Genomic DNA, 19,936 nt, shown 5'->3' on the forward strand with positions numbered 1-19,936 from the left:
TTGTATTGTGAGGCAGACGCACTAACCCCTCTGCCACCGTGAAGCCCTCAAAAAAATATTTAAAAAAAATAATAATAATAATTAATCAAAATCCAAACTTTATGCTCCAATTATTATATAATCTAAAATATTCCACCTCAAAAGTTATTGGGTGAAAATATTGCATATTTTGTGTTTTTTCCATTTTTTTTATAATGTTGATCTAGAGATTTAAAATTTTGCATAATAATAAAAATTATAATACTGAATAATGACACATTTTAAAACATTTTTTTTACCAAAACCCTTTGGGGTCCCCGGGATCTTAATTGAGTGGAGGCCTAAATGTATATTTTTTTATACATATATTGTATTGGTTTTTAAAATAAAATTGATGAAAATGGCCCTCGCTTGCTCTGATTTTTCAGTATGCGTCCGTCAGTGGAAAACGTTTGGACACCCCTTGTAATAATTAATCGTAAATAATTGCAGTTTGTTGTTTTTTTTTCCTTTAAAGGGTTCACATTATGATTTTTTTTGTACATTTGAAACGCTTCCTTGTGGTGTACGTAGCATGTAATGGTGGTGCTTTGGTCCACATTTTGCATAGATTTAGTTTTACAGACCCAACTTCAAGCCGCTTTCTGACTGTTGTGGTTTTTAGCACTTCCATATCAAGTGTACTGACATATAAGTTAGAACTATACGCTACTTTTGTATCAAAAATGTCAGTAGCAAAAAAATTTGGAGCACTTATACAAGCCAGTCTTTCTCACAAGAGGATTTCGTCATGCTCTCATTTTTGATGACAATAAAGCGTTCTATTTTATTCTACAAAAAGATAGAGGGAAAAAAAGAACTTTAGAACAAAAGAGATGACGGCTTGTCAAAAGTTAGTTTATTATTTCTTTCAGTCCATAAAGCTTTTAGTATACAGGATATGTGTTACAAATCAACCGATATGTTTTTTCATGGCCGGTACCAAATATTTGTAGTCAGGGAGGCTGATAACCGATATTTGGGGCTGATATTCATTTGCAGTAAAACTTAAAGGCCTACTGAAACCCACTACTACCGACCATGCAGTCTGATAGTTTATACATCAATGATGAAATTTTAACATTGCAACACATGCCAATACGGCCGGGTTAGTTTACTAAATTGCAATTCTAAATTTTGCACAAAGTATCCTGTTGAAAACGTCGCGGTATGATGTCGCATGCGCGTGACGTCACGGATTGTAGCGGACATTTTGATCCAGCACCAATCCCAGCTATAAGTCGCCTGCTTTAATCGCATAATTAAACAGTATTCTGGACATCTGTGTTGCAATTTGTTCGATTAATAATGGAGACGTCAAAGAAGAAATATGTAGGTGGGAAGCGGCGTAATGCGGCCGCCTTTAGCCACACAAACACAGCCGGTGTTTCCTTGTTTACATTCCCGAAAGCTGATGGTGAAGCTTTACTATGGAACATAGCGGTCAAGCGAACATGGTTCCCTACGACATGTCAACCGGCAGGTTTCGGTGAGAAAATGGTGGTATTAAGTCAGTTCTTACCGTAGTTATGAGCGGAGAGCTTGCGTCGTGCCTCGCTTCCTGCAGCTGCGGACTCTATTGCCTCCTCCCAACAGCCCGCCCCCGACCGTCGGATGTTTACACCGTGGAGGAAGGGAAAAAAAAAATTTCAGCTTGGCTGCCTTGCCTCGTCGAGAAGCGTGGCTTCCATCGAAGACCGGTCACCACACCCGTGGCCACACCCCTCCGACTTTCAGGTACGACCATATAATCTCACTAAAACACTAGTAACACAATAAGCGGATAAGGGATTTTCCAGAATTATCCTAGTAAATGTGTCTAAAAACATCTGAATCGCTCCCACTGCCCTCGTCTTTTTTTTCTTTTCTTTTTTTCTAGTCCTTCACTGTCACTTTCCTCATCCACGAATCTTTCATCGTCGCTCAAATTAATGGGGAAATCATCGCTTTCTTGGTCCGAATCGCTATCGCTGCTGGTGGCCATGATTGTAAACAATGTGAGGATGTGAGGAGCTCCACAATGCTTGACGTCACGCGCACATCGTCTGCTACTTCTGGTACAAGCAAGGCTTTTTGATTAGCGAGCAAAAGTTGCAAACTTTATCGTCGATGTTCTCTACTAAATCCTTTCACTAAAAATATGGCAATATCGCAAAATGATCAAGTATAACACATACAATGGACCTGCTATCATCGTTTGAATAAGAAAATCTAATTTCAGTAGGCCTTTAACTAATGTTTTAAACTGTCAGTAAACCGTTTTACAAGGCTGCTTTTTATCATTTTCTTTAGGGAAGTACAAAAAAATAGAATATTGTGAAAAGGTTTGTTTAGATTTACAAGGAGACTGATTTATGACATAGGCTCATAACATGTAACTCAATATATTTCAAGCCCTTTTTTGATCAAAATCATAAAATTTGGGGTTTTCAAAAACAGTATGCTATAATCATCAAAATGATTACAAAGAAAAGCCTTGGCATATCTCACTTTGCATTTAATGAGTTTATATCACATATTAGTTCCTCATTTGAAATTAAATTGATTACGGGAGTAGACTTAAACACGATATTCTAACCTTTTGCTTTCCATCTGTATCATGGGAATGACTGAGTACAAATCTGGTTGGAGGAAAACATGAAACTTTTTTCTTACTACAATCAAGCATTCACTGACCGAAAAATCAGGAGCATTCTGGCAAATGGTTGCAAGCTTTGACCACAAACTTAGTGACTGCTCAGTGACATTTGCCGTTCCTGGCCTTAGTCAGTGTACTCTTATCGCCGCGGTGAAAGGAGAATCTAGCGGAAGACGTGCACTGGTGCTATTGTTGCCCACCAGAATCATGCACATTTAAATGAGAGGGCATTCATTTCAATTCAGCAGGTAATAGCTCTAACACAGTAGTTCTTAACCTGAGTTCGATCAAACCCTCGGGGTTCGGTGAGTCGGGCTCAGGGGTTCGGCGGAGGTCAAGACACACCCGACTCATTGTGTAAATGTCAGGTTCAAACACTGATGACATCTACTAATCAGGCAAGGAAGCAAGGAACCATGCAGAGACAAAGTTCAATTTAGCTCATGAGGAGAACGCATGGAGCTGCACACTTAGTCACAGTCTCGCCCTACGCTCTAAGGTTCAGCTCCCGCATCCCTTTATTTATTCACTAGTTCCATTGCCAACATCACTGAGGCAGCCTCTAAAAGGAGTGGTCACATATATTATGCAAAGCAGGTCCAGTATGCACAATGTGTGACGGAATTTGCTGGGGGCCGTGTGATTTCCTTGTTTCGGCTTCGTCTGCGTGCTGTCATCTTATCTTAGTTGAGGTCTTTGAAGTCCTTGGCTGTTAACGGGCTAAAACAAATACAACATCTGCAGCGGAGGCCACCCCTCAGACAATAAGTTTTGTCCTTGCACAGATAGAAAAAATGCAGCTTGAGCACAATAGCTAATAAATATGGCAACGGACTTTAAGCATATTAAAGTTGTGTGATAATATATGTACATGATTATTCTAACAGTAAATTAAAACTTCTCCTGGTGGGGTTCGGTACCTCCAACAAGGTTAAGAACCACTGCTCTAACATTATAGGTGGTGTTAGTGTCTGTTGTATTCACGCCAGAAGACTGCTGCAGGGATGATATCAGTGCGGTTCAAAAACATGACATTTATTTATAGTTATTGCATGCTGTCTTCATATGTCAGTATTTTGCTTGTGTGACCTCTTCTTGATGAAATAGCAACCTTGCAATTGTTACAAGTAGCGCTGTTGCAATTTTTCTTGTAAAATCTAAACAAACTTTGGAGCGCTTATTCTGTCAGGGCTACATGTTGCTGTAGATACTCACATTGCGTAATGAGGAACGCCATCAACGTTGACAAACCATCTCTTAACAGTAGAGATGTCCGATAATTTTTTTTTTCGATTTCCGATATTCTGATATTATCCGACTTTTAATTGCCAATTCCGATATCAACCGATACTGATATATACAGCCGTGGAATTAACACATTATTTTGACTAATTTTGTTGTGATACCCAGCTGGATGCATTAAACAATGTAACAAGGTTTTCCAAAATAAATCAACTCAAGTTCTGGAAAAAAAATGCATATATGGCACTGCCATATTTATTATTGAAGTCACAAAGTGCATTATTTTTTTTTAACATGTCTCAAAACAGCAGCTTGGAATTTGGGACATGCTCTCCCTGAGAGAGCATGTGGGGGTTGAGGTGGGTGGGGTTGAGGTGGGGGGTATGGGGTAGCGGGGGTATATATTGTAGTGTCCTGGAAGAGTTAGTGCTGCAATGGGTTCTGGGTATTTGTTCTGTTTTGTTTATGTTGTGTTACGGTGCGTGTTATGCCCGTTTGATTGTGGACTATTACTGACACCTTGTAGCGATGGGGAATGCTGCACGTCATTAGTTTGGCACTTCCGGTTTAGTTTAGGCACTTCCGGTTTAGTTTAGGCACTTCCGGTTTACGATGTTAGTTCAGTTCACAAACAATGAGAAGTAGACGAGTTGTGTTAACTCTTACAAGCCTTGGAAAAGATAAGTCTGTAAGTAAACTGTTTAACTTGTTTATGTAACTCAATAGTATGGTGGAAAGTGGCTAAATTTGATAATAAGATGTGTATTGAAAAACGATTTTTGTGCTCTATTTTAATGAATGTTTGAGGATTTAAAATGGCTGCCGGTCGCATATTTCCACCATCGAAATAGTTTCAACACTCAGCAGTATTTGTTTGGTAATAATGCTGTATATTTGTGTAAAGCTAATGTTTACATATTGTGTATTACATTTGAGTATGTTAATTGAATCATATAGCTTATACATTGTCATTGTGTGTATTTCAGTTTTACAAGAATAATAATAATAAAAATAAAAGTCCAGTGCAAGACAAAGCAAGATCAACAACAATAAAGAGCCTAAATGGATTCATCTGCTTTGGAACTTTATTAGAACATCCTGGATAGGTTGTTAGCTGTCTGCCAAGCTTTATAACCTCAGTGAGGGCAGAACAGTGCGGATGTTCTCCCGAAATGTGTTTGTAATTTTTGTTTGGTGTGGGTTCAAAATGTGGCGCATATTTGTAACAGTGTTTAAGTTGTTTATACGGCTACCCTCAATGTGACCTGTATGGCTGTTGACCAAGTATGCCTTGCATTCACTTGTGTGCGTGAAAAGCCGTAGATATTATGTGATTGGGCCGGCACGCAAAGACAGTGCCTTTAAGGTTTACTGGCGCTCTGTACTTCTCCCTATGTCCGTGTACCACTCTGTACAGCGGAGTTTTAAAAATTCATAAATATTACTTTTTCAAACCGATACCGATAATTTCCGATAGTACATTTTAAAGCATTTATCGGCCGATAATATCGGCAGTCCGATATTATCAGACATCTCTACTTTACAGTAGAGATGGTCTCTGCTACACTACCTATTTCCTATATACAACCAACACTGCACGTTCAACCATACCTAAAAAACTACAATTTAAGCTCCAACTACTAAGAGGAGTTAGAAACTTTCCAAAGGAAAGTTTCCATTTTCAGATACTCATTTTGTGCCATTTTTACAACTGAATGAAATGCTAACGTAGTTGATTCCGATATTGCGTCGGCATTGGTTTTGTTTTGCCACACAATACCTCATTGCTAATGAGGGGAAATTGTGTCAATGCCAACTGTCATTGGCATTGATAGAAGGGTTGCTCTTTTGCATCTTAACAGTGTTTTTTTTGTTGTTTTTTTTTACTTGAACGGGGCACAACCATCCTTGCCTGGGCATGCCCTCCATGGGTTGGTGGATAAATAGTTGGGGTTTTGGTACCAGAACCTTAGATCTGAGCAATCTAAGTTTATGAGCATGAACTGATGAAGCCCACTTGAATGAGAGTTGAAATATCTTCTAATCCAAACTCAACAGTCCGGTTGCAATTGATTGAATGCCCTGAAAAAACATGTCTTCAAGTTCAATGTAACACATTGTTCAACTGTTTCTAAGTTCAATGTGTAGCTCATTTAGGATATGTTAGTTTTTTAAGATTGTGTTCTAAAAATTACTGTTTTGTCATCCATCTATCCATCCATTTTGTACCGCTTATTCCCTTGGGTAGTTTTACATTCTCCGTTTCTATATTTTTTTCAAATGATACAAACCAGTGCATCTTTTTTGGGGGTTTTATTTTTCATTCTAAAATTTATTTTAAAAAAATTTAAATATTTACAGAATTTCAGCTTTGATTGAGCTTTTTAGCATTCAATGTAATTTCTATAGAAATGGCATTATTTAGTTTTTTACTACTAATATTGTTATTGTTGTTACTGTATAATGACTAATTACAATAATGACATTTGACTTATATGTCCTTGTTTTTTCTTCACATGTATCAAAGGTGCAACTTGCGTCTTAAAGAAGAAGTTTTCAGCCAGTCAGTTTTGGAAGGATTGTGTGAAATATAATGTGACTGTGGTGCAATACATTGGAGAGCTCTGTCGATATTTGGTTTCCCACCCAAGGGTAAGATAAACGTTTTGGAATGATCATTTTATGGTTCTTTGTTTTTTTATCATGTTGTTCAGATGTTGAATTTTGTTTTTGCATGCTTTTTCATGATTTTTATTTATTTAATTCACTGCATGTCATCTGTTAAGTGTTCTTAGCATTACCTTTTACACTCACTTTTTCAATTCCCATTGTTGGAAAAACAAAGTTTATCTGTCCAGCTGGCTATCTGCTATTAGCTAGAAAGTAAAACACCAGATTTTGGACGTGAGGGATCTAACGATTCATTGACATTGTTGGCAAAAATCGCTAACAAATCGCTTTGAAAGTATTGGGACATTTTTTTTCGAAACACGTCGAAGAAAAGAGTAACTAGCTCAATTCAATCTATATAATCTATACTTCACAACTGGAATGTGGGCAATCCTGAATCGATAGACAAACGTACAAATATGGATTCGTATGGTAAAGTAATTCAGACAGTTCTAAAATATCGAACTAGTACAGAAACGCACAGAGAAAATCGCCGGCAGCGGGGAATAAGAAACCATGTTAACTGCTACGATAGCTTGAATATGAAGTAGCGAAACAACAAAATAATCTCCATCTCTATCTTCTTCCGCTTATCCGAGGTCGGGTCGCGGGGGCAGCAGCCTAAGCAGGGAAGCCCACACTTCCCTCTCCCCAGCCACTCTGTCCAGCTCTTCCCGGGGGATCCCGAGGCGTTCCCAGGCCAGCCGGGAGACATAGTCTTTCCAATGTGTCCTGGGTCTTTCCCGTGGCCTCCTACTGGTTGGACGTGCCCTAAACACCTCCCCAGGGAGGCGTTTGGGTGGCATCCTGACCAGATGCCCGAACCACCTCATCTGGCTCCTCTCGATGTGGAGGAGCAGCGGCTTTACTTTGAGTTCCTCCCGGATGGCAGAGCTTCTCACCCTATCTCTAAGAGAGAGCCCCGCCACCCGGCGGAGGAAACTCATTTCGGCCGCTAGTACCCGTGATCTTATCCTTTTGGTCATGACCCAAAGCTCCTGACCATAGGTGAGGATGGGAACGTAGATCGACCGGTAAATTGAGAGCTTTGCCTTCCGGCTCAGCTCCTTCTTCACCACAACGGATCGGTACAACGTCCGCATTACTGAAGACGCTGCACCGATCCACCTGTCGATCTCACGATCCACTCTTCCACAACAAAACAATAAAATGCCTGAAAATTCCAGCCACACTTTTTTGCGAGAGTTTTTGTGCAAAAGTAGATTTGTGGTTATGTCAAAATCAATAAAAGCAAACAGAAAAGTGGGAGGGGAAAATAACTACCACTTACAGTCGTAAGGCTTTAACCACGTTGCATATTTTTGATAGCATATTCTACAATCATCCTGTTAAGTATTTTAAAGCATAAACTGGCCAAATAAACTAAAAATATCAATACAGTTGTATTGTCCACTATAGGAGACTAAACCAATCAGAGCCCACAGTTGAGTACGGTGACCACTGATTGGCCAGCATTACTGTATTGGATTATACGAGTGTAAAGATGAGCAGAGGGTGTTATTTCATGACCTCTGTGATAGTTTGGACTTGTATTGGTTTTTTTACAGTTCCTCCAGGGTTCTTAATCTGTATTTTTATATCCCCTGCCAGCCACTGAGTGCTAACTCTCACAACTGTCTCTGATTGGTTGCCAGTCAGGCTCCTTTATATGCACGCCCTGCCTGTCTCTTGGGGCTGGATTATTTTTCTGTTTTGTGTACTTTCTAGCGGCACACAGTCTTATAGCGTTCCTTTGTCTAATGTTTGTAGCTAAATTACCTCGTGCACTTCCTAGCTGCACTCGATTTCTTTTGTTAATTAAAATATTCTTATACTTACATTCTGCCTCCCATTCTGGGGTCACGCTGCAAGCACCGCACCGCTCACTAATCGTTAAAAGAGCTCTGGTAATGTTGAAAAACTTATTTAGAGGTCGTAAAAAGGTTTTTAATGCTTTACATATGTACATGTTAGATTTATATTTAATGATTCCTATGAATCATTGTGATTTTTCACAGTAAACTGGAAAGATTTGACATTTAGGACCAAAGATCCTTTCTTGTTTCACAGTAGGATTTATATATGTCCTGTCACCCCTTGTCAGGTTCAAACACTGATGACATCTATTAAACAAGACAAGAAGCAAGGACTTATAGAGAGACAGAATTAAATTTGGCTCAACGAGGAGAAACGTCCGGGCTGTACTCTTATACAGTCTCCCACGCTCTGACGAAAGATTGTGCGCCTCCTCTTTTCGTTGGACTTTCCCTGATTACATGTTAACAGCTGTTTCTAAAGGAACGGGGGTTGTAAACTGCCATCGCCTTTGATTACAGAACAATTAAAAGAAATTGTCGGTAAAGAAAAGGTCGTAAAACAGTTCAAACTTGGGCAGATCCTGCTTTCTCTCCGCTTTGTAGTTCTCGGGTGAAGACAAAATCTTGCTGTGGATTACAATACATCATAGAAACAGAACACCTTCATGTTGCTTCCCATCCTACACAGTGGAGTTTTACAAGCCTTCTGCTTGGTAAGTTTAAAGACAGCTTTTGTCTTCTCGCCGAGAACTCATGGCAACACAAAGTTCAGTGATAACTTCAATACAATTATTCTGACACCCCCCTGTTAAAAAAATGTTTTCTTCATGTTTGTGGCAAATATCACATAATTCTACGGTAATTTTGAGTGATGATAGATAGATAGATAGATAGATAGATAGATAGATAGTACTTTATTTATTCCGTCAGGAGAGTTCCTTCAGTAAAATTACAATTTTCAGCACAATCCCATTCAAGTTTAGACAAACATTACAGGGGGACAGAACAGGGTCGCTGACGGGTCTGCGGGCTTCCTCCGCCCTTTACAAAAAAGATGAGATACAGGTAAACAAGGAATGGGGGGAATGGGAGAAAAAAATAGAAGATTAAAATAAAATTAAAAAATCGGTCTTAGCCTGGGCCCTGGAGAGGGGGTGCAGACTGAGGCCAAGGGAAAAAAAACAACTCATAGCCATGGTACACATCCCTCTTCCATGTGTGTAAGAGGGAAACTTCAAACATCAAAGAACACAGAGGTCATTAAAGACATTAAAGCAGCAGATACAACCAGACACTTCTACATACAGCTATGAATAAAAAGTAAAATAAACATACACACTGTGGTGGCCTCTGCGGTGTTCCACGCCATCGTCCGCTGGTGTGGAGGGAGCATGGCCAGAGACAGGAGCAGACCCAACAAAGCAACCAAGACAGCCGACTCCACTTTCGGCCAGTGTCCAGTCCGCATGGATGAGCGAGGATACGTCCAAGGTGACTGAGGTGTCCGACACCTGCTCACCCAGCCAAGACACCACGAAGCCTCTCTGTCCCAGCGCTCAGTGCTAGCTCCGCAGCCCTGTCCCCTCATCCGCATCTCCTCCAGTCCCTCCAAACTCTGCAGTCCTGTCCCCTCATCCGCATCTCCTCCAGTCCCTCCAAACTCTGCAGTCCTGTCCCCTCATCCGCATCTCCGCCAGTCCCTCCAAACCGACTCCGGTGTGGCAGACACCCAGCAGCTGGTCTCCATGGCCAAAAGGCTCCCAGGAGGCAGATCCAGAAGTCCACAAAAAAAGCACCACAGAGGTCACGAAAGTGGCACCCCTTGTCACACAGTCCCATAGGGTCCCGGACCAAAAGGCAAAAAAAATATAATAAGACATGAAAACAAGAGGGAAACACAAAAGGATGACACAAGAGCACAGAGCTCCTGCCAACAGCAGCCACTACAGCAGCGCCATCTTGGAAAAAATGTGATGTGAACAAACCGTAATGTCTGCGTGTGTCAGCCAGTCCTAAAAAGATCAACTTAAATGGTTTCCATTTTATTTGCAATTAAGGAAAGCGATCCTTAAAAACCTTAAAAATCCTATTAATCCGTGACGCAACCAAGATTTTGCTGCATTGAAACAGAAACAGAAATGTCAAAGTGCTGAATATTGAATTTGATTAAATTATTCCTTTACATACAGGTTCCAGAGGAGAGTAGTCACTCTGTTCGGCTTGCAACAGGAAGCGGGCTGCGGTCAGATGTGTGGAAGGAGTTTGCCAAACGCTTTGGGAGGATCAAGATCAGAGAAGGCTATGGTTTAACTGAGGCCAGCATTGGCTTCCTTAACTACACTGATGAAGTTGGACCCATTGGAAGAGCAAGCGCCTTCAACAAGGTTGGTAACATATTTTTTTATTGTGTCAGTGATTTTTGTAAGGTGTTTCCCAGCTGTATGGGCCGCAGCGGCACGTAGTTGTAATACACTTTTCCACCACATGTGGCAGTAATGACAAACTAAAGCCAGAGTTGTGTATAAAAAGTATGGCCAACTAAACAACAAGCGCTATGACTGCTACCTAGAATGTGTGCAGTGGTCACCGGATTGTTCCTTTGCATGCCTGTTCAAGTTACTCATTTCCATGTCTGCTCTGGTTCCTTATCCTGTGTATATTTGTTTGCCTGACTTGTCAAGTGACTTATCTTTTGACCTTTTTCTATCGTTTTTTTAATGGCAACCCAATGTTACCGTCACTTTTTGGTAATCATTCGAATTTTGAGTTTTTCACACCTGTGGGCTCCTTTTGTTATTATATCTTTGTATTTTTTTGCTTTTGCCTGCGTCTCTTTGGGGTCCAAATACACCGCCAAACAATTATAAACATGACAAAAAGTATAAAACATTAAAACTGCACTGACAAGTGCCATTTATCTACAAAGTTGTTTCAGTAACTAACAAAGTGAATGTAGCGTATTACTCATACTTGCCAACCCTCCAGATTTTTCCGGGAGACTCCCAAATTTCAGTGCCCCTCCCAAAAATCTCCCGGGACAATAATTTTCACGAATTTCTCCCGATTTCCACCCGGACAAGAATTTTGGGGGCGTGCCTTAAAGGCACTGCCTTTAGCGTCCTCTACAACCTGTCGTCACGTCCACTTTTCCTCCATTCAAACAGCGTGTCGGCGCAGTCACATAATATACACGCCTTTTACAGACACTCATAAGTGAATACATAGCATACTTGGTCAACAGCCATACAGGACACACTGAGGGTGGCTGTATAACCAACTTTAACACTGTTACAAATATGCGCCACACTGTAAACCCACACCAAACAAGAATGACAAACACATTTTGGGAGAACATCTGCACCGTAACACAACATTAACACAACAGAACAAATGCCCAGAAACCCTTGCAGCACTAACTCTTCTGGAACGCTACAATATACACTCCCGCTACCACAAAACCCTGCCCACCTCAACTCCGCCCTCCCCCATCTCCCGAATTTGGAGGTCTCAAGATTGGCAAGTGTGGTCCATCTCTGTCAAAATGCCTTTACCAATGTAGTCAATCTTAACCCCAGAGTGTTGTTGGAGCACATAAAACATTTAAATATTTGAAATGATTTTCACATAGAAAATCCTCTATAAAAAGGTGACCAATAATGGTTCCTTGCCCGTTATTAGTAAAAACATAAACAAAGAAACATAACATCAGGGCTGATCAGGAAGATGATAACCTCAAAATGGTAAATAGTCTATATATATATATATATATATATATATATATATATATATATATATATATATATATATATATATATATATATATATATATATATATATATATATATACATATATATAAGGGGTGTAACGGTAGACAAAAAATTTCGGTTCGGTACGTACCTCGGTTTAAAGGTCACTGTTTGGTTCATTTTCGGTACAGTAAGAAAACAATAAAATATAAATTTTTTGGTTATTTATTTACCAAATTTGTAAACTATGTCTTCATCCTTTTAAAATTGGAAACACTATAATAATTCTACCCACGTTAAAAAGTGCAACATTAAACAGTTTCAAGTCAACTCATCATGCTTAATTTATTACAGCATTTGGGAAGCCTGTAGTTGACTTTTATTATACACACACACACACACACACACACACACACACACACACACACACACACACACACACACACACACACGCACACAGCAAAATGAGCTAACGTAACGCTAAAAGCTAAATAGCGTTCACCTCAACCCAGAACTTTGAGAGAGCTGAGCTCCAGTTTAAGTTTCTAGAAGGTCAACGGGCTCATAGTAATGTTTGTAATAGTTGTGACTGGGAAGTGTTTTTTATAATTTGGGGAGTGTACGATGTCAGCTGCTCACCAGCTAAACACATATCTGCTCATCTCGAAGCCGGAGCACTGACAACATGCGCTCTGAATACGCACTGCTGATTGGCTGTTACATCGCTCTGAATACGCACTGCTGATTGGCTTTGTATGTAACCAATCAGATGGTTGTGTGGGCGGAACAATGCTGGGTGCTCACTGCTCAAAGGCAGCTGCAGAGCAGCTTGTTAAGACTTTAGATTACAATTTTGTTCGATACACCCTCGTACCGAACCGAAACCGTTCAATACAAATACACGTACCGTTGCACCCCTAATATATATATGTATGTATATATATATATATATATATATATATATATATATATATATATATATATATATATATATATATATGTATATATATATATATATATATATATATATATATATATATATATATATATGTATATGTATATATATATATATATATATATATATATATATATATATATATATATATATGTATATGTATATATATATATATATATATATATATGTATATGTATATATATATATATATATATATATATATATATGTATATGTATATATATATATGTATATGTATAGCGGAACCCAAAGTGCTTTACATTATACGTAACATTCACGCATTCACTCATACATTCACACATAAAGATTTTTATCTTACCTTTATTGTTGGTAAAAGTGGTGTGAATGTCCTGATATCTGGTAAACTCCGTTTTTAGATGGTTTCTGCTAAAACTGCCATTTTGTCATTTCTTCTCCTTCAGCTTTCAATGCCATTTGAACTCTTGAGATATGACACGCAAACTTATGAGCCCCTCAGAACGAACTCTGGAAGATGTGTACGAGCACAAAAAGGTAATTTCACAGTCTTTTGACCACTACATGTGAATGTTTTAACACTGAAAACAAGTATTTGTAACCCATCACTGATGCGCAGGTGAGGCTGGTATCCTGGTAGCTCCTTTAACACCTATGAACCAGTTCCCGGGATACGCTGGAAATAAGGTCCAGTCTGAGAAGAAGTTGGTCAAGGATGTTTTCAGGACGGGTGATGTCTATTTCAACACCGGAGATCTCCTGCTTCAGGATCAAAGAGACTTTCTTTACTTCCGTGACCGCGTCGGAGATACTTTCAGGTGGGTCAAGCATTTTTTACATAGAATAATTTTTGTCACATGATCATGTTTACAGTGTTGGGCAAGTTCATTTAAAAAAACTGATAGCTGAGCTGGTAATACAGGTATGTAATATATTAACAATTCTATTTCATATTTGGCTCAGTATGTAATTTTGGGAGGTGCCTTCTGCAGTCACCACGGTCTGTCCTGGGACTGTCTCTAAAGTAGAGGCAGGCTGGTCCCTCTCAATAATCACAAGAGGGTGACATTTTTTTAAAGAATTCCACTGGAACCCTGCAGGGTGAAAGTCATATGTACTATTATTCATGTGATTAGGGTGTTTTAAGATTCGAAGTTTAACAGGTGCATGGATCAACTAATGGGATTTAGAAGCTAGGATACACGCCGTCACACTTGCAAGTCAAATTGTAGACAAAAATCATATCAATATATCTTCAGATCATCAAATGAAAATATCGTAATTTTCGGACTATAAGCCAATACTTTTTTCCTAAGCTTTGAACCCTGCGCTTTATACAATGCTATTTTTCTGCTTTCATGGGGTTCTCATGCTGCCAATCAATTTAGCCAATGGAATTGCCAAATGGCTTCACGGTGGGAGAGGGGTTAGTGCGTCTGCCTCACAATACGAAGGTCCTGAGTAGTCCCGGGCTCAGGATCTTTCTGTGTGGAGTTTGCATGTTCTCCCCGTGAATGTGTGGGTTCCCTCTGGGTACTCCGGCTTCCTCCCACCTCCAAAGACATGCACCTGGGGATAGGTTGATTGGCAACACTAAATTGGCCCTATTGTGTGAATGTGAGTGTGAATGTGAGTGTGAATGTTGCTTGTCTATCTGTGTTGGCCCTGCGATGAGGTGGCGACTTGTCCAGGGTGTACCCCGCCTTCCGCCCGATTGTAGCTGAGATAGGCACCAGCGCCCCCCGCTACCCCAAAGGGAATAAGCGGTAGAAAATGGATGGATGGAATTGCCAAATGGGTCATGGTGGACAATTTAGTAACAGGCACATTCATAATTACATTTGCTTTTCCCTTCAACAACAAAGCGGAAGCATTACGCAGCAGTATTGGTAAGTGCTGAACAAGATATACATACTTCGAATATAATAAAACTATCCATTGCTGTACAATGTCTGCTCGCACTAGGCTGCCGACTGATGGGATGTTTTTATATTCCCATTTCTATGAAGAAAATGATTATAATCTTCATGATTGTTTAAAAAAAAAAAAGGATTTTTGTGTCTTTCCCGCCATCTCCTGGTATAGGTTGGATGTCAAAGTTAACCAACTTCTCGGTTTATGGCCACATCATTCTTGTATCTAGGTGAAAGGCGTGATTTAAAATCTCTAATAAACTTTTACTAGCTCAGAGGCTATGCAGCAGCTCACCAGCTCAGTATGACAATATAGCAGCACAAGTCAGTTGCCTCTGTGATCACAGCGCTGCTAAAGATAGCTTGTTGGCGTTAGCAGGTTTAAAAACAATATTGCTAATACTTTGGTTAATATTTAGGTCACAAGATGTAAATGAAGTATTGTTGTCGGTTTTTAGATGTTTATATAGAGGGCTTTTTATAATAGTGTACCCCTATTACCTCTATTGATTGCCACTTCGTACAGTACATGCCTACGTTACGACTTAGTATGCATTAACAAAAGAAAAACATATGTGTTCTTGTCTTACATAGGGATTGTGAATTTTAGGCACAATTCCCCCAGAAATGCAATTCCCCTTTCAAAAGGGCTTGATAATTACTATGTTTTTGAGTGTGCCAACTTGAGTGGCTGTCCTTCTGTCTATATATCGAGTGTACATTGGTGGGGTCGTCCACAACAACACAAGCAGATGTCATGTGTTGCTGATTTATGTGTTGTCCTGACTGGCATTAGCTTCGTAGTTTGTTTGCAGACTGAGCCAGTGTTTGTATTTGTCGTTTTGACATTGATTTATTTTGGGATTGATTGATTGATTGATTGATTGATTGAAACTTTTATTAGTAGGTTGCGCGGTACAGTACATATTCCGTAAAATTGACCACTAAATGGTAACACCCGAATAAGTTTTTCAACTTGTTTAAGTCAGGGTCCACGTTAATCAATTCATGGTACAAATATATACTATCAGCATAATACAGTCATCACACAAGTTAAACATCAGAGTATATACATTGAATTATTTATGTTATTTACAATCCGGGGGGTGGGATGTGTTGAGGGGGATGTTGGGGCGGGGGGGTTAGGTTTGGTTGATATCAGCACTTCAGTCATCAACAATTATATCATCTGAGAAATGGACATTGAAACAGTGTAGGTCTGACTTGGTAGTATATGTACAGCGAGCAATGAACATAGTGAGTTCAGAAAGCATAAGAACAAGTACTGTATATACATTTGATTATTTACAGTCCGGGGAGGTGGGATGTGGAGGAGGGAGGGTGTTAGTCAAGGGTTGTAGTTGCCTGGCGTTGTTCTTTTAGTGCGGTTTTGAAGGAGGATAGAGATGGACTTTGTTTTACACCTCTTTGGAGTGCATTCCATAATGATGTGGCATAGAAGGAGAATGAGTTAAGACCTTTGTTAGATTGGAATCTAGGTTTAACATGGTTTGTGGAGTTACCCCTGGTGTTGTGGTTATGGCGGTTATGGGAGAGGTAAAATGAGAGTTTTGGGGAGAAATTTACGGTCCTGGACACATGATTTCTCCAGACAAACGTTTCTTCTTCTCACGATGACAGTATGTCAGTCAAAATGACGTCAATTCCCGTGATGTCTTGCCTTTAACAGGCGATGCCGTTGTCATGGCGAAATCCGTGATTGTCTTTATAATTTTTGTTTACGCTAAAATCATATGTCATGCTTAGACTTAGACTTAGACTTGGACTTCCTTTTATTGTCATTCAAATTAGAATTTTGCAGTACAGATAAGAATGACATTTTGTTGCATTAGCTCATGGTAGTGCAGGATAAAAGAGCAGTAAGGTGCAGATATAAATAAATAGATTACTCTACAGATAAATATATTGCACTTTTTCATTTGCATCCACGTTTATGGATGTATGTTATATTGTCTTTAAATTCCAGCGAGTTCATCCATTTTGGGGGGAATTGAGGGGATTATTGTAATGCATTCAAGAGTCTTAAGGCCTGAGGGAAGAAGCTGTTACAGAACCTGTAGGTTCTGTTACGGAGACTGCGGAACCTCTTTCTTGAATCCAGTTACAGTTCTTGCTGGGGGTGGGAGGAGTCTCTGCAGATTTTCTGAGCCCTGGTCAGGCAACAGCTTTTTGCAATCTCCTGGATTGGAGGAAGAGGAGTCCTGATGATCTTTTCCCCCGTCCTCACCACTCTCTGCAGAGACTTCCAGTCTGAGGCACTGCAGGCTCCACTCCAGACAGAGATGCAGTTGGTCAGTATGTTCTCTATAGTGCCTCTGTAGAATGTGCTGAGAACGGGGGGAGGGAGCTGTGCTCTTTTCATCCGACGCAAAAAGTGCATGCGCTGCTGAGCTCTTTTTACAAGAGCTCCGGTGTGTAGGGACCAGGTCATATTGTCAGTTACTTGGTACTTGGTTGCACATATTGTGTCATACTGTATTTCATTAATGTGGAATGAAAACTCTTTTCAATGTCCTGAATATGCTAGTAAAGACAGAATAATTGTTTGTCTTGCAGGTGGAAAGGAGAGAATGTATCCACCATGGAAGTTTCAGAGGTTTTATGTCTTCTTGACTTTGTTCAGGATGCCAGTGTTTATGGGGTCACCATATCAGGTCTGTCAAACTTCATTACCTCACTGCACCTTTCAACTGTGTAAACTTTGATATTTAAAGGGAAACTGCACTCTTTTGAAGAATTTTGCCTATCGTTCACAATCATTATGAAAGACATGATGATTGGTGTTATTTTTTATTTCTTTTGCATTCTAATTGTTAAATAAGTCAAAAGGTTGCTTACAATAGAGCCTTTTGGAGCTGTGCAATTCTGCCTATAATGCCCTTAAACACCTAAACACCTCCAGTGAGGTTTTATATACATGATTTAAGTATATATGTAATGTAGTAACAGGCAGATCTATAATAACATGTAATATATATTCATTGATTTTAAAAAAAAGCATCACGTTTGCTTTTTTTCCCCTTTATCACTGATTATTTCTCACAGCAGACTTTATGAGAGCCAACAAAATCAACACAACATCACTTACTGTACAAAGTCTGCTGTCATTAGAAGGCCGACTGTTCGGATGTTCATATATTCCCATTTAGATCAAAAATGTCTCATGATGCTCACGAAGAAACAGGGCAAGGGTGCGGGGGGGACCAAGTGTCTTTTTTTGTCGTACTTGCCAGTTTCGGGTCCTTAATGGTTGTCAAAGTATCCTACCCAGACGTCTCATGTCCAGGTGAGATGCTCGATTTATGAACTAGAATAAACTTGCAGGGAGCAAGGAAGCAGCAGACTACTCAATGATAGTATGAATAGTTTGTCTGTGTTAACGCTTATAATACCGATATCGCTAATACTGGGTAAATATTTAAATCCTGTGATGTAAATGGAGTATTGTTGGCGCTTTTTGAATGGTTATTTATTGGATTTTATGGGCAAAATATAGGAGTTCCCATTGGCTGACTTTTATTTTACAAATTAGAATGCATTAAAAAAATCCATTCCTCGTCATATATTTCATAATGATTGTGAACGATAGGCAAGATTACCAAAAAAAAAAAAGTGCAGTTCCCCTTCAAGATGTATAGTACTATGTATGTGTTCATCATGATCTAGTCAGATTGCAAGGATGTGAACTAGGACATTGTATGGACCAGACAGTCGAACCTGTTTTAAATCGACAACATATCCTAGTCAACAACTCATCAAGGTCTGGTCCACCGTGTTCTTAATATTACTAAAAATGGCCTCACTTAAAGGGGCCGTATAAATGCAAAAACTATTATTTGGGATCTCCGTATGTCCCCAAAATTTGAAATCAAACCATAGAGACTTTCCAAAGATATATTTATAAAACAACCTTTATACTTCCTCCTTACAATCCATTTGGATTTTGCTCCATGTATGACGTTTTCCTAGGTGTGACGTCAGCGGAGTATCCAAATATGATTTACCGAATATATTTGCACTAGTCAGCCATTGTTCATTAATGTAGAAGCAGTTGTAGTCCAAAACATGTCCGTTCTCCACAATGAAACCGATTGAAAGAAAATGATCTGTTGGTGGTTGCTCAAACCAGCACAAGTCATGACACAAACTTTCAGCCTCATCTGAAGTAAGAAATGTCCTTTTTTTAAGCTCGATGCTTACCGTAATTTTCGGATTATAAGTCGCTTTGGAGTATACGTCGCACCGGCTGAAAATGCATAATAAAGAAGGAAAAAAACATATATATGTCGCACTGGAGTATAAGTCGCATTTTTGGGGGAAATTTATTTGATAAAATCCAAGAACCAAGAATAGACTTTTGAAAGCCAATTAGAAATAAATAAAAAATCATGAACAACAGGCTGAATAAGTGTACGTTATATGACGCATAAATAACCAACTGAGAAGGTGCCTGGTATGTTAACGTAACATATTATGTGGTAAGAGTCATTCAAATAACTATAACATATAGAACATGCTATGCGTTTACCAAACAATCTGTCACTCCTAATCGATAAATCCCATGAAATCTTCTTCCTCGATGTCGCTTCTAAACAACTCTGCCAACTCCAAAGGTATACGGCGCTTCCTCTTGTCGTTTTCTCCTGCATATTTCACTACGTCCAGCTTGTAATCTGCAGTACATGATTTCCTTTTCGGTGCTATTTTTGTTCAGCCCCTTCTCAGTTTTTATAAGTTACCGCCAACGTTGAAATGATCCATTTTAATAGCTACGGCAGTACCATATAGCAGTTAGCATCTCATGACCCACAATGCACTTCTCCCATGACCCTCCCCCGCCGAATTCTTATTGGTTGACGTGTGTGTGACAATTGCTGACATTTTCTTCGTCTCTTCTGCGAATGAGATAAATAATATTAT

General features: G+C 39.5%; 1 protein-coding gene across 1 annotated transcript in view; it reads left to right on the forward strand.

The window, feature by feature from the left end:
• LOC133536390 (long-chain fatty acid transport protein 6) overlaps positions 1 to 19,936 on the forward strand; it is a 37,729-nt gene that overhangs the window by 12,279 nt on the left and 5,514 nt on the right. Inside the window, exons 4-8 of the mRNA XM_061876881.1 lie at positions 6,426 to 6,550; positions 10,575 to 10,769; positions 13,529 to 13,619; positions 13,702 to 13,900; positions 17,573 to 17,670. Coding sequence (XP_061732865.1) covers positions 6,426 to 6,550; positions 10,575 to 10,769; positions 13,529 to 13,619; positions 13,702 to 13,900; positions 17,573 to 17,670 — 708 coding nt within the window. The remainder of the gene's footprint in view (positions 1 to 6,425; positions 6,551 to 10,574; positions 10,770 to 13,528; positions 13,620 to 13,701; positions 13,901 to 17,572; positions 17,671 to 19,936) is intronic.

This window comes from Nerophis ophidion, linkage group LG17 (assembly GCF_033978795.1).
Source record: "Nerophis ophidion isolate RoL-2023_Sa linkage group LG17, RoL_Noph_v1.0, whole genome shotgun sequence".
NCBI classification, from domain to species: domain Eukaryota; kingdom Metazoa; phylum Chordata; class Actinopteri; order Syngnathiformes; family Syngnathidae; genus Nerophis; species Nerophis ophidion.